Genomic DNA, 16,131 nt, shown 5'->3' with positions numbered 1-16,131 from the left:
CTCCCCAAATCATGGCAGTGGCCCCAATGGGGCAATGGCCAGGGGACAAAAATAAATCTCCCAAATGCTAGCCAAGATGATTCTTTGCTACAGATAAGGAAAGAATCTATTCAGTGACTAGATAACATTGTCTAACAAACCATTCATAGGGGCAGAGCATTTGGGTTCTCATAATGAGGCAACTGCTTGGAGTGTCTTTTCCAAAGGACTTGTGGTATTAACAATTTATCTGAATAAGTTCCAAATGGATACCTGATTTAGATATAAAGGGAGGCATTAACAAATGAACACGGAAGAAATTACTTGTCAGACTGACGGGCAGAGGAAGAATTCAGGACCAAACAAGAGATAGAGAGGTTCATGAGACATAAAATAAACACAAAATTTAAAATTTTTTTGCAAAAACTGAAGAGAAGCAGGAAATTGAGAACAAATCTTTCCAGCAATTTTCTCTGGTAAAGATCTAATTTCTAAGATACATGTAGGAAGTAAGACATTTATGAGAATAAGAGCCATTCTCTAATTGATAAATGCTCAAAGGATATGAATAGGCAGTTTTCAGAGAAAGATGTAAAATCTATCAATAGGCATATAAAAAAATTTCTAAATCACTAATAATTGGAGAAATACAAACTAAAACAACCCCAAGGTTGTTGGTATCACCTCATACCCATCAGATGGGCTAAATTAACAAAAAAAAAGAAAGAAAAAAGGAAAATGACAGATGTTGGAGAGGCCATGGGAAAATAGGTTTTTTAATGAATGGTTGGTGGCACTGTGAATAAATCTAACCATTCTGGAAAGTAATTTGGAATTATGCTCCCAAATCTACTAAACTGTCATACCCTTTTTGACCAAGTGATACTATGTCTGGGTCTATGCCACAAAGAAATTAAAGAAAGAGGAGAAAAGGATCTATATGTACAAATACATTTATAGTAACTATCTTCATGGTGGCAAAGAACTGGAAATTGAGGGAGTGGCCCAACAACTGGGGAATGGCTGAACTAATGGCATATGAATGTGATGGAATGTGATGGACGCGATGCGATGGAATATTATTATGCTCTAAGAAATAATTAAGGGGTAGTTTCAGAAAAGCCTGGGAAGAATTGGATGAATTGAAGTAAAATGAGCAGAAGCAGGGCAACAATTTATACAGTAACAACTATATTGCAAAAACAAACAACTTTGAAAGACTTAGAAACTCTAACTCAATAACTAACCACAATTCCAAAGGACTCATGATGAGAAAGATGCTATCCACCTCCAACAGAAAGGCAATTGTAACAACAATGTTACCTGCAGCTACTGTGAAGGTGTAAGGCCAATAATACCAGCACACAGGAGGGCTGCTAGCACAGGTTCTTTGATCTGCTTTTCTAAAGGAAAGCAACTTTAAGGGGTTAACAATCTTACTTTAATTAAACATACATATATCATTCATTTAGTTCAGGGGAAAAAGTTGGCACTTTGAACTTCAGAGCAAATATAAACAGAAACTACAAACAGAGAAAATAACACAAATCAACAGACAGGCTTCTAACTGCCTGACCATAGCAACCATAGTAACCATGGTTATCAGAGAGAGAGAAGCACCAACATCAGGGTGTTCAAAGCCCCGGGGGCTCCTTACTAGCTACCCAGAGTCTCATCTGGCCAAATCACACACCGTTCCAATGAGTAAGCCCCAACGCAAAATGCTAACCTCAGAGTATGTATACTGTTTCCAATCAAGGACTCTTGACTCTATCAAAGACTCTTGATTCAAATAAAGGTAAGACTCAATCAAAGGCACTTGACTGCCTTAGTGCTGAGAAGCACTCCAAAAGAAAACACAGCAAAAAGTTCCACTTTGCTTGCCATTACAGTGATGGACTCACATTATAAATGGAGGCATAAATGGCTAATCCAGAAATTGACTTTGCTTGACTATACATATTTGCAGCAGATTTTGTTATTCCTCCTTTCTAAATGTAGGAGAGGTGGAAATGGTAGAAAGAGAATTCAGAGCTGAAAATAAAATGGAATTTTAAAAATTTATTTGAACCATTATCTACTTCAATTCATTTAGAAAAGTGCCATACCTGAAACCAATATGCATATGGCACAGCATACTTTCTAAGTTGTGAAATGCCTTCCTCCAGGGGGCTTCTTGGTTCCTCCACATATTTGGACTCAAAGTTTGGAATTGAGTAGAGAGAAAGCTGTACGTATAAAAAAAAATTAGATAAAGTTAAAAGACAATTCTTTATTAAAAATTTCTACAATTACATCATAAATTCTCTATCAAAGTTACAGACTTATCTCTATTCATAAAGCATACAAACTTTCAGCTTAAAATCCAACAAAAAATTACCACACCACTGCTCTTCTTTGCAGACGTCTTCCTTCCTACAGAGCACTCATTGTCTGAGCCACTTAATTCAATAGCGAACAGAAAGCTGGATCTGGAGTCAAGGGACTTCATTTCAAATCCTGACATTGCCATGGGATTCTGGGCAAATCATAATCTCTCTGGGCCTTAATTTCTACATCTGTAAATTGGGAATTGTGATACTTGCACTATATCTACCTCTTAAGGTTATATCCACAAAAGTGCTTTTGTAAATCTTAAAAAAGCTATATAAATGAGTTAATATTAATTTTTAGCTGAAATTAACCTGGTTGGTTTTTTTTTCGGGGGGGGAGGCAAGGCATTCGGGGTTAAGTGACTTGTCCAAGATCACACAGCTAGTGTCAAGTGTCTGAGGTGGATTGAAACTCAGGTCCTCCTCACTCCAGACAGTGCTCTATTCACTGCACCACCTAGCTGCCCCTATCTAACCTGGTTTTAAAAAAAAAAATTAACATGTAAATAACTACATCTCTGTAGCACTCTGCAATAATTAACAGTAAGTGGAAATATTTAAAATAACTAAGCACACACATTTTTGAAAATCAATATGAATTTTCATTATGAAAAATTAAATTATCTATGAAAATCTCAATCAAATATCTTCCTTAGGTTATACAGAAAGAGAGCAGAAACTAACTGTTAAAGCAAACTAGAGTGCATTTTCTAGAAGCTTCTAAGACTCCTTGGAGGTCAAGTATAATATTTCATTATTTGGGGCTTCATTTCCACCATATCTTATCTAGATATATCAGATGTGGGGTAAGGGTAAGAAAAACAGGAGTAGCTAGGAAAGGGGTCTAACACCTAACTAAAAATCTGAAATGTGGTTGAATACATACTTGAGGGCTCTGGCAGAGGGTCAGCTCTCTAAGTTCGGTTTTAGTATATACTTGTTTAAAAAGATAGACATTCATTAGCTCCTTCAGACCCGGAGGAATTTGACTTACAGACTTCTTATTTCTTCTGCCAAAGTAAACTAATGGCTGAATATATACAAAGAGACATTCCAGACTTGATTCCCATTTCTGATCCTTCATTTTACAACGTATTAAAAACATATTGTTTGCATATAAATATGAATCCTAGGAAGGATCCCAGAGAAAACTTAAGTTTTAATAAAACTCCTCTTAAGGTTTTCAAAAAGAGGAAAAATTGTGTTTTCAGGTTTTTTTTTTAATTAAAAAATCTTTTAAAACAATAGGAGTGCTAATCTGTTAAAAATCCAAGTAAACTGCTGTTTGTGCCAGGACTAAGTAAATCAACCATAGATCTGTGATCTAATCAACATCTATTCAATCAATTTTAACTTTTTCAAACTGTGCAACCCTCATCCATAGATACTCCCCGAAGGATCCACCTAAAGTGCTAGATCCTTCTATATTTTGTAGGTGCCTTTGACTGGTTCATCTCCTTTTCCAGGCGTAGATTTCCTTTAGGATAATTCTTAACTTCGCTTCTTGAACGTAAGTCCTTCTTGGAAATATTATAGCCTACTTTTGCCTTTTTATAAAACCTCTCCAGGGACCCCTGTGTCACCCACCATTTTGGTCTCTTGGAGACTATGATGTTCTCAAGATCTCTAACCAAACGACACTACGGGAAGAGCAAACTGAATGCTTTTGAGGGAGGGTTTTTTTTGGTAATTTTTAAAAAACTGACTTTTTGTATTGAGGAGCAGCTTTGGATGATGGAAGATAAAAATTACTCTCCTCCTGTTCAGTTCTGGGCCCAATCCATTGTCCATCTGAAGTGACTATTCCTGACAAATGTACTGATGTATTACTTCAATGGACTTGCCACCCAACTCCCACAATGTAGACAATAGGTATATCCATTCATTTTCATTAACTGTATAGTTTAATTGGCTCCTTGCTTTTCAGTAATTAGAGATCTCACTGAAGAGGCTCTATAATATTCAAGGGCTTGATGGAATCAGCACAATATCAGCTGTAACCATGAACATGTTGAGGGCTTCATCATTTTCAAGGAATCCTTCCATTTGGACCCTACATAGGACATCCTCCTCAATGGTGGTGAATCTTTGGCAAGTATATCACTGCTTAAATCCATAGCTCATTATTAATAATCATAAAGTTATCTAAGAGTTATCTCTTTGAATCTATCAAGGAATCTTATATGGTGTAGGCATAAGCATGAAAAACTCCTAGTTGGGGGAAAGAATTTAAGGCTGCATCTTGCTCTATTTAGTCAAATGTATTTCTGAACAGATAAAAAAGGCATTTATATCTTGTATTCACTACACCTTTCATTCAACTGTGTGACTATAAAGATGTGGTCAGCAGTGGAAAATCATTTATCATATTTTCATCAAAGATACCTCCTTATAACAGACTGCTCTCTTAAAGATGAGAAAATGGCTGTTGATGTCCTTTCCATTACCTTTTTTAAGGGTAGTAACAGAATTTGTGATTTCTCCAGTTCTTTTGATCTCTTCTCTTCCCTGAGATATACTGTAAATTGATCCCTCAAGATCCCTTGCGAGACTGCTGACTCCAGCCTAGACTTCCTCAGTATGTGCTAAACAAAGAAGCAAAACTTCTTTGCTTGAAACCAAAGAAAATGAAGTCTGGGAGATAGAATAAACCAGGTAAAGAGAGGCAGTTTGGCACACAGCATAGTGGACAGAGGGCTGATCTGGAAGCCAGATTTGAGTTCTGCCTTTGGTTTTATGACCTTGGATAAGTAAATCATTTAACCTCTCACTTCCTAGGTGTGTGGGATACAAGATTGTGAAAGCTTCCCTATGAACAAATCAGACAAGGTAATACTCAAATAGTACAAATTTAGTTAGGATGTAGACCTCACTAGGCCTAAGTTTCGTTTTCCTGTAAATCATATGATTTCGGGGAAATCAGGTGGTCTCCCCCTCTCCCCCTCCCCTAGCCTACTCACAAACCGTCATCTTAACATTAAAATTTCCCTATAAGGTAATTCTGTAGTTTCTGTGCTAGTATTGGGTAAACGTATTCTGGGTTAGATTGTGAGGCCACCTGTCCCAGCAAATAGGGACAGAGGTCCAGCCTCTGGGGGTGGGATTTCTTAGAATTGTTTGTACAAGGTTATATATCCCCTTGCCTGCCTTCTCCTCCTTGCCTCTCTTCACTACCATCTCCACCCTGGTAGTGGGAGATGCCCAATTCTCGCAAGACTTGATCAAATAAAGCTTCTGTTTTGTTTCTACCTTGAGAAAACCAAGGCACCTCTGTTTTTTTATTTGAGCCGGTGGTCTGTTGTCCCACACATAGGCAATCGTCTAAAACTATAAATTGTAGAGAAGGTGCTAATCTGCATTGGTAGAGGTAGTTTCTTCTCCAGAAGTTCCCTGAATGAAATCACAAGTTTGGTCTCTAGCCTATCAACTGTTTAGCATGTCAAGGACTAAGACTCCAAATGTGATAGTTTCAAAAGTCACTGATGATGAAAGTGGATTACAGAAATATTCACCAATTTATTCTATTTTATGTCTATCTGTCTTGCCAATTTCATCTCTGACGAACTGTCTTGGGATGATAACTCTTGGTCTGGTCTTCTGCCAAGTTTCTGCAGGGTTATTTTCATCTCCATAGTTTTCTGGTTTCTTACAATGCTTCTACAATTCCATTCTTCTCCACACTGTTTTACAAAATGAGTTTGTGTTCAAAATTGGAGTTGCTTTTCGTTGCCGTGCCTCTCTGCTTGGCAAAGAGATCAAGTGCCCGCTGGCCAAGGTGATTTCTGGACTCATTCAACCTTTGTGCTGCAGCAGCTGCTTTACTTTCATTAAACTTTTGCAGAAAAGAGTGAAAATTAAGTCACTCTCTTTGCCTTTTTCAAGTTTCCATTTTTTCCCTCAAAAATCAATGGCTTGTTTGATTAGTTTAGGCTAAAGCTGATTCAACCATATGAATTATCTTTTCATCTTTTTTCTTTCTTCTAATTTGTTCTTGATTTTTGGCCTTTGCTATAATGAGCTGATGATCTGACTGTATACAGAAAGTAAATTTTTAAATTAATTTGACTTGATTAACCAGCAGTGTTTGACACATCCACTATCCTTTCTCTTCTGGGAGAATATGTTCAAGATATAGAACAAAGAGGTTTCTAAGTATTCCTCAAGCTTCTGTCACTTTTTGCTTTTTAAACCTAAACCACTACTACTCATCTTCATACTGACATGCAGAGTATTTAAATATCTGATGACCTTCCAGTTCTGATTAGAATAGGTTCTAGCACTACTAGCCCTCCACTATAACAGTTCTTCCACTCATGCCTTGTTTGTATGAGATAACTGTTCCATTTTACTTTTCCCCACCCAGTTTTATTCTTTAGGATCATCCCATCATACTCAACTTAACTCCACGCCTTTTACCTACCTATGCTCTTTCAAACTACTTGGTCTATTTCCAAAGATGATTAGAGAAGGAGGAAAAGAACCTACATGTTCTAGAATGTTTATAGCATCTCTCTTTGTGGTGGCAAAGAACTGGAAATTGCAGAGACGCCCATCAACTGGGGAAGGGCTAAACAAGCTGTGGTATGTGATTGTGATGACATGCTACTGAGATACAAGAAATGATGAGCTGGTTGACTTTAAAAAACATGGAAAGACTTATATGAAACAAGGAAGAGTAAAACAAGCAGAGCCAAGAGACTACTGAATACGGTAACAGCAAAATAAGTTAATTTGTCTATTACAGATACCCACATTAACCATAAAGGATATATGAAGAAAGACACAATCTGCATCCAGAGAAAGAACAGACAGAAGTATGGAGAGAATAATTTTATTTATATATGTGTGTATGTACACACACACACACACACACACACACACATATACATATATATGTATATACACACACATATATATATACATATATATACATATATATCTATATATATCTATATATAGATATATACATATATATATATATATATATATATATATATATATATATATATATATATATATGCTTATTTATGTCTAATGGTAGCCATCTCTAGGGTAAGGGAGCGAGGGAGGAAAAAAATACATGATAATTTTGTTGCGTATTTGAAAGGAATAGCAAGTTGTGCATAGTAAATTTGCAGTTTGATGTACAATCATCTTTTTATTGTACTACGTTATGGAAATGCTTGTTTTATTCCATAAATTAAAAATAACATTTTTTAAAAGTTACAGATAATGTTTTCCCATATAAAAAGTAAACAGTTTGACCCTATTAAATCCCTTATAATTGGTCTTTCACGTTTACCTTCTTATGTTTTTCCTGATTTTTGCTGGTCAAATTTTCCATTTAGTTCTGGTCTTTTCCTCATAAATACCTGAAAGTTCTTTAATTCATTAAATATTCACTTCCCCCCATGCAGGATTACACTCAGCTTTGCTGGTAAGTTATACTTTTCTTTTAATTTTTAAAATGTTTTATTCATTTTGAAATTAAATTCATAAAGAAAAAAGATCATTTTTATGTACAGAGTACAACATAAAAAGATTCAATATGAAAACGTGAATTTCCATTTCATGCTATTTACTTTTTTTGAAAAACTGTAATAAGTACTACACATCATTTTCAAAGCTACCTTGCTTTTCTGTGCTTCCTTCTAAGTTTTTTTTTGTTCTCTGCCATGCACTTTTTATTTTTTTTCTCCTTCCCTACCCACCCTGCCCTAGAAAAGGCTATCATTAGACACAAATACGTATGCATATGTAAAAACATACTATACATCCATCTATCAATTCTTTCTCTGGATGTGGATAACATCTTCCTTCATAGGTTCTTTGTAGCTGATTTGAGTAGTTAATACTGAAAATGACTTAGTCACTCAAAGTTGTTCTTACCACGTACAACATTCTGTGGTATACCACTGTGATGGAACACTACTGTGCTATAAGAAATGACGAGCTAGTTGATTTTAGAAAAACATGGAAAGACCTGCATGAAAGAATGAAGAGTGAAATGAGCAAAAGGTTTTTCTGAAACCATTCTGCTGATGATTTCTCATAGTACATTAGTATTCCATCACAATTATGTACCACAGCTTATTTAGCTATTCCCCAATTGATGGGCGTCCTCTCAATTCCAATTTTTTGCCATAGCTAAGTTACTCTTGGTTGTCAACTCAGTTCCTTTGCTCTTTGGAATATTATATTCCACATCCTTTGGCCTTTTAATGCAGAAGCTGCTACATTTTGCTAAAACTGTTTCTAGATGTTTTAGCTATAACATTCTTGTAAGTTTTTATCTTTCATATGGTGATCAGTGGATTTTTAAAATTTCTATTTTACCTTCCAGTTCTAAAATTTCAGAAGAGTTTTCCTTACTGATTTCTTGCAGTATAGTGTCTAGATTCTTTTTCGATCATTAACTCTCAGGCAATCCAACAATTTTTATATTGTCTTTCCTTTATCTCATTTCCAGGTCAGTTGTTTTTCTAATGTTTTTCACATTCTCTTCTATTTTTTCATTCTTTTGACTTAGTTTTATTATTTCTTGGTGTCTTATGAAGTCATTAGCTTCCACGTGCCCAATTCTAATTTTTAAGGAGTTATTTTCTTCAGTAGGTTTTTGGATCTCTTTTTCCAACTGGCTGACTTTCTTTTCATAATTTTCTTCCATTACTCATTTTTTTTCCCTAATTTTTCCTCAACCTCTTTTATTTTGTTTTTAAAGTCCTTTTTAAGCTCTTCTAAGAACTTTTTTGGCTTGTGGCCAATTTACATTTTTCTCTGAAGCTTTACAAGGAGCTGTTTTAACTTCACTATCTTCTTCTGAGTTTGAACCCACATCTATTCTATGAGCATACTAGCTTTCTATGGTTGGGTTCTTTCTCTTTTATTTACTTATTTTTTAAAGGTCTATTTCTTGGCTGTTAACGTCATGTTAGAGTCAGGCTCTAGTCCTCAGGTGTCAGGAACTATAGACTTCAGATCTCAGGTTTTTTGTGTTGTTGTTTTCTGAGCTCTCTCTGGGGGCCTGACCTCAGGTACTTCTCTCTGCCCCTGTGGCTTGACCAGGACCCCTCAGCAACAGTTGTCACTTCAAACATTCTTACTCCCTGATCAGGCTGCAAGCATCACCTCACCCCTCTGTCCTGTAAACCAAAACCAGGGACTCTACTCTCTGCGAGTGACCACAGCCAGCAGGGTCCCAGCCTCACTGCGACTGCATTCACCAGCATGTACGTGCTCCTCCTCAACCACAGCCACAGACTAGAACCATATCTGGTCAGCAAGCCTGGGCCCTGCGTCCAGCACCAGGTAGCAGAGGGCCCTTCAATCTTCTTCTATCAGCTGACAGACCCCCCACACCATCTATGGGGTAAAAGTTTCTGAAGCTGAGGCTGCTGCCCACACAGCTGCCCCCAGGGCTGGGTATCTGCCAGAGGGATGTGTACTTCAATCAGGCCAGACCACCACCCTGGGAGGTCAGGTCTTTCTTAATGTCTTCCCAAGCTGTCTTAGGGGGACAACTGCTTCAACTTGACTTTTAATTATTTCTGCCCCACTAGAATTCCCTTTGGGGCATGACTCTAAATTAACTGGGGGGGGGGGTGTTGGGGAGAGCCAGCTAATCTCCTGCCTTATTCTGCATCTTCCCAGAAGCTTCCCTCACACTGTTTTTAACAAGTATAAATCAGTGAGGATTAAGTGACACTGATAATCCAGAGTATCTAACTACCTTCTTGTGATGAGCCTTCAAGTTTAAAATCTTTCCTAAAAAATTCTTACATTTAAATTGATAATCTTTAATAATGTATTTTGAAAGGCCTTTGCGATTCTTTTTCTTTTTTAAGACTGTAGTCTTAACGGAAAAACTGCAGTTTGTACTGGGACTAGGAAAGGCCTTCCAATATCATAGCTATTATTATTTATCTACGGTACGTGTGTGTTTTGTCATGTGTTTACACATTTGTGTTAACAGTGTATCTCCCTTGATAGTAAGCTCCATAAAGGCAGTAGTCCTATCTTTTACTTTATTTGTAATTCTTCTCAGTATTGAAACACAGTTTTTTAGATTCACTAGCCACTGCTTATCAAGAAGAATTACAAATGAAGTAAAAGATAGGACTACTGCCTTAAAGAGGACTTCTAAAACTCCAGAGAAAAGTGGACCACTGGTCATCAGCTTCAGGTGGTTGGTTCTCTCCATCGTGAGTTTTGCTCAACCATTCAGGTACCAGCTCCTGTGAAAACTTTGAGAAAGCTTGTTTTGCCACTTTCAAGTTAATTTTTACATATGTTCTTTAAAAAAACGGGATCTTTAAAAAAAGGAAGCAGGAAGGACTTAAATAATTTAGTGAGGATAAATATTTAAAGTTAGAAAAAACATAATACAGAACTAAGGGATAATTTGGGGTGGGCAAGTTTTCGTTACATATTAAAACACGGGCCATTGCACACAAAAATGCGTTACCTCCATCAACAGCACAAACTGCTTAACATAATTCTCTAAACACAAGAGGCATTCAATGTATGTTACTGACTAATTTCAGACTTCTTGCAGAAATGAACAAATGAGTTTCCTTCCTGTACCCAAAACACTAGATTTGCCAAGTTCCTAGATACACGTAACAGGGACAATTTATTTCTGCAGGCAGGCTTACGAGTCAAAATCATCCAAAGGGGAACTATAGTGTCCAACAAATAATTGCAGAGTAAAGGCTTACAGTAACAAACATTATTTCTTCTTTTCCTCATTCTTCAGAGTTATTATCTTCAAAATATCTTATTTTAGAAGTGAACAAAATATTGGAAATTTTTTATTGCACAAACTTTAAGTATGATATATTTAGACACACCACTGAGAAGCAGATGACATAGTGGATAAAGGGCCAGTAGCTATGATGTCAGGAAGCTCTAGGTTCAAGTCCTGACTAGGCTATATACCAGCTAGGCAATCCTGGGCAAATCATTTAACCCTCTTGGTACTCTAAGGAAGGCCTATTACTATAAGCTAAAGAACAGTCAGTGATCTGCACTGGCAGAGCTCTGGATCAAAAAAAGGAACAGAGAGGGAAATAGATGGGAATAGAGAAGGCATGTAGCAGTGTAAAAATTACAGACAAAGAATATCTGTGAAAAAAGAAAATTTACCTTAATAGATCAACTAGAGAATCACAGATTATGAGATAGAAGAAATCTTAAGAGATCACTTTTGTCCAGCCCTCCTCATTTTAGATAAGGAAACTGAAGGACAGTATATGGAAAAGAAGATGTAAATACAGAGAAAAGAGACTGTACTAAGTTATATAATATATTCCAAAATTTAAGTAAATGAGGGTTAAATTTCATTCTTTAGAAAAACAGCAAGAAAGCTAAACAAAAGACATAAGATCATATTTTTGAAAAGTCATTTTATGCCTTTAAACAGCTTCTTATGGGTTTCCTATGCTTTCTTTTTTTTCCTTCCAAGAGCAGACATAGGTTAGAAAATTTAAATACTATTTATCTAGAACTTTTAAATGTCAAAATTATCTGGATAGCTTATAAAGAATGTTCCATGTTGGCTGAGTCAAAGGGAAGTTTCAATTGTTTTACTTTTTCAACTTTTAAGTTATTTACTTTAAAAAAGTAATGTTTTGATAACTCACATAATGATTTAATAGATTTAAAAAATATTTCAGAGACTCTAATACTTCATTTAGCGTAATGTGATAAATCTTGATAACTGAATAACCTATTTTTAGAACAAGCACAATTTTGAAACAAACTGTATCCATGAAGTGGAATTATAAAACTGTTTCTGAGGAGAAACACACCCTGTGACAAGAATATCCTCCTCCTCACTTTGGCTGTTAAATTCTTAGACACCCTTTAAAGTGCAACTCAAATACCACCTCCTCTGTGAATGTTACCCTCATACAATTCCCTTCAGGCCTACTTGAAACTTTGCTTGTAATTGTCATTACATTCATTTTACCGTGTATCTTATCTCCCTCCTGGGTGGTAAGCTACGCAAGGAGCAGGAACCATGTCTGATTTAAACTTAGTCCACCTCGCCACACACACCACCCCCCACCCTCCCCGCCCCACCCAGCGCAGTGTTCGACACAATAGCTGCTAAATGTTTATTAAATGTGTGAAAAATAGCAACCACGTTAGATTTAAACAAACGAGTTGCCAACCAAAAAAAATATAACTTAAGTACACTAAGATCCCAAATTAAAACAGCTAATTTTCTCACTGTTTTTTTTACTACATTCTAGCTACATGTTCCATCAGCATTCTTGAAAAACTGTTGGAAAAATTTATTTTATCCATGTTACATTTATGTGTGTGACACAAAGCAGCTACCTTGGTGAAAAGTTTGCTTCCTCCAAAACATCGGCCTATTCTACATAATTTATGCTACGTCCTGACCATTTTTAATATATGTATTAGGATCACAGATTAAGAATTATTTATATGAATCAGGACAGGTTATACAGATAATGAAACTAAGGCTCAGCACGATTAAATGAACTGCCATCGGTATTATGCCTTAGAGACAAGATTGGAACCCAGGACTTCTGATTTCCATTTTCCCACACTGCCTCCTCAATACCAATGAGATGTTCAGCCTCAAAATTACACAAGCTGCAATTTTAAAGGATGAAAAAAACAAGCTAGAATGCCTTCTATTAGAATACTTTATATAAAACAGAACTACTATTTGTGTAGTTCTTCATTATAAATTAAGTTGTACCTCTGGAACTCACTTCTTGGACTGCTAGGTAAGTTTGATTTTGCAAGTTAATATGTATTAAGATGACAAAAACTTGGGTCATTTCTGAGAAGGCTATTTGAAGACCAAATTGTTGGAAACAATTAATTTGTATGGGTGTAAAAGGTTCAAAGCTAAATTCATAGAATATGCACAGCAAGCTGACACATATTTACATGGAGATCTTTTTAAAAATTCTAACCCACATGAGTTGGTTAGAACTTTAAAAAAAGATCTCCATGTAAATGTGTTCAAAATTTAAAGCATTTATTTAATGCTTTTTAAATTTTTGGTCAAACATTTTCAAATGAGGAAAATATAAGACACATGCCCTCATAGCAATGAAGTTCACAGACGTAAAAATTAAACAGTTTGGTCAAATTTATATCAGCTTTAATGTGCATACAACAAAGAATGAAGCTTTTCCATGCGTTATCTATATGCATTGACAAGAAGAATTTAAGAATTCATGACAGCAAGATCTTCGCACATCCAGACATACGTTATCTATATGCATTGACAAGAAGAATTTAAGAATTCATGACAGCAAGATCTTCGCACATCCAGACATACAGCTCTCAATAAATGCAAACTTAAAATATAAATGTCAGCATAGTCAGTTAAAAAGATTTCAAGTTTGTCTTAACCTATCATTACTTCTTCCTCATTTACAGTCTAAATGTTTACTAGAAAGGTAACAATTGGATCTGCTGCAAATTTGTGTGGCTCATCTCAACTCAGAATGAACTTGTGAAAAGTAATCCTTTTATTCATATTTCATTGATTCTCTATCACACTCCTCATAGTATAACTACAAAACACTTTTAAGTGGGCAAGCTCTCCAACAATCTACTGTAGTGTTGGTTTTTTTCCTACAGTTTCTAAAGGAAATAAATCACTTTGGTTTTCATGAAGACAGCAAAAATGAAACACATGAAATCCCCAAACCACAAATGAGTATTTGAACGCAGGCTGAGCACCTATGAGAGCGAGGCAAGAACACCTATCTCCTATTTCTAAACCGAACAGCTTCTAAAGTGATCATGAATTAGGCCTTCTAGTATTTATTTTATAAATACCCTACAGTACTAAACAAGGAAGTTGTACATTACCTCATCAACTGTGACTGAACATTTGTCCCTTTTCTCCTTTTTATGAGATGCATAGACTTTGAAGGAGAGAAGACCCAGGCTGGCAGAACCTGCTGACCACCGAATTACCTGAAAAATAGAGAGAGTTGTACATTTTAATGTTAGGATTTTTGATCTCACAGGTGAACTCATCAGTAACCTCATTCATTATTAAGTACCCTTTAAGCAACACATAAGTTCCTAAAACCATTAAGTAAATATCTAGTACATATAATTACAACTCTGCATTGATATTTCAGAGATGCTTTATCTTCATTTCTGATTAATCTTCAATGGACAATCAATCCTAAAACTTTACTTTCTCCATCTAACCCATCAAACAATTTCTAAACTTAAAATTTTTATCTTATTTTTATATTTCCTAATACACTCTTACCCTTTTTCCTCCCAGTCTTCTGTTATAAAAAGGAATAAGGAGAAAAAAATTTTTTTTTAGCAAAACTAACCAACATATGCAGTTCTGACACCACCTTACTATGGGAGCTTTTAAAGCTATGTGTTTGTGGGTGATACAGGATGAAGTAGAAGGATGACTTTGTCAATTTCCTTATTTGTAAATGAGGATAACGGCAGCCTATTTCCCAAAGGGGGTCACTGAGACGTAGAAATTCAATGACTTCCTCACTAAAGTACCTGAAACTAGCACTAACAACAGAACTCCTGGTCCTGAACTCCACACCACACTGTCTATTCTAAATCTCACTAGCCTCTTCTCTCCTTCTGACTGCTTTGGGCATCTCTCTAAATAAATGACTACATTGAGAATGTAAGTCTGCCAGCTACGGCTGAAGGGAGGGCTATAAAAATGTGCATACCCGCTGACTGTTTGCCAAAGAGATCATAAAAATGGGAAAAGGACCCACATGTACAAACTCATCCATAGCAGCTCTTTTTGTGGTGGCCAAGAACTGGAAATCGAGGGGATGCCCATCTACTGGGGAATGGCTGAACAAGTTGTGGTATATGAATGGAATGGAATACTATTGTGCGAGAAGAAATGATGAGCAGGCGGACTTCAGAAAAACTCAGAAAGGCTTACATGGACTGATGCTGAGTGAAGACAATCCCAAAAGACTTATGACGGAAAATGCTATCCACATCCAGAGAAAGAACCAGAGAGTCTGAATGCAGATCAAAGCATTTTTTCTCTTTTTCTCCTTGTGGTTTTTCCCTTTTGTTTTGATTCTTCTTTCACAACAGGACTAATATGGAAATGTTTAATTTGTGTATAATGTATAACCTGTATCAGATTACATGCCATCTTGGAGAGGAGGGAGGAAGAAAAAAATTTGGAACTCAAAATCTTATAAAAGTGAATGCTGCAAACTCTCTTTACATGTATTTGGAAAAAATAAAATACTACTATGTGGGGGGGAAAAAAAGAATGTACATCTGTCTCAGAAAAAGCATATAGTATCAGCTCCTAAAAGTTGTGTTAAGAATGAAGGGATTGACCTATGTGAAATTATCGCCCTCACATCAGTAACACCATTAAATCATCATGATTTTGAAAGAAGTGTTAATAATGAATAGCTCCTTTATAAAATTGTTCATTTTTTTAATAACATGAGTCTTATGTAATATAAGATAACAAACTAGACTTTAACCAAGATAAAATTGTAAAAAAAAAATTTTAAGAAAACTAACAATGAATGGAAAGTGTTGTGGAATTCATTCAGTCAACAGGATATTATTTACAGGGCTGATGAACTACAGCCAGGATGAATTTTGTATTTAATTTTTTTTTTACATTTAAAAATGCTTTTAATTTCCTCAAGACACTTTTAGTACACAGACATAAATTATCTATATCTCTATATATGTAGGCATATGTAACGTACACACTCCAACATATTATGTCGATTTTAGAGAAAGT

General features: G+C 35.8%; 1 protein-coding gene across 1 annotated transcript in view; it reads right to left on the bottom strand.

The window, feature by feature from the left end:
- APOO (apolipoprotein O) overlaps positions 1-16,131 on the bottom strand; it is a 97,798-nt gene that overhangs the window by 45,302 nt on the left and 36,365 nt on the right. The window contains exons 2-3 of the mRNA XM_036747747.1: positions 14,217-14,324; positions 2,088-2,207 (exon numbers count right to left, since the gene is read on the bottom strand). Coding sequence (XP_036603642.1) covers positions 2,088-2,207; positions 14,217-14,324 — 228 coding nt within the window. The remainder of the gene's footprint in view (positions 1-2,087; positions 2,208-14,216; positions 14,325-16,131) is intronic.

The sequence above is a fragment of the Trichosurus vulpecula genome, chromosome 2 (assembly GCF_011100635.1).
Source record: "Trichosurus vulpecula isolate mTriVul1 chromosome 2, mTriVul1.pri, whole genome shotgun sequence".
Classification (NCBI taxonomy): domain Eukaryota; kingdom Metazoa; phylum Chordata; class Mammalia; order Diprotodontia; family Phalangeridae; genus Trichosurus; species Trichosurus vulpecula.
This window is presented reverse-complemented; position numbering and strand designations above follow the sequence as displayed.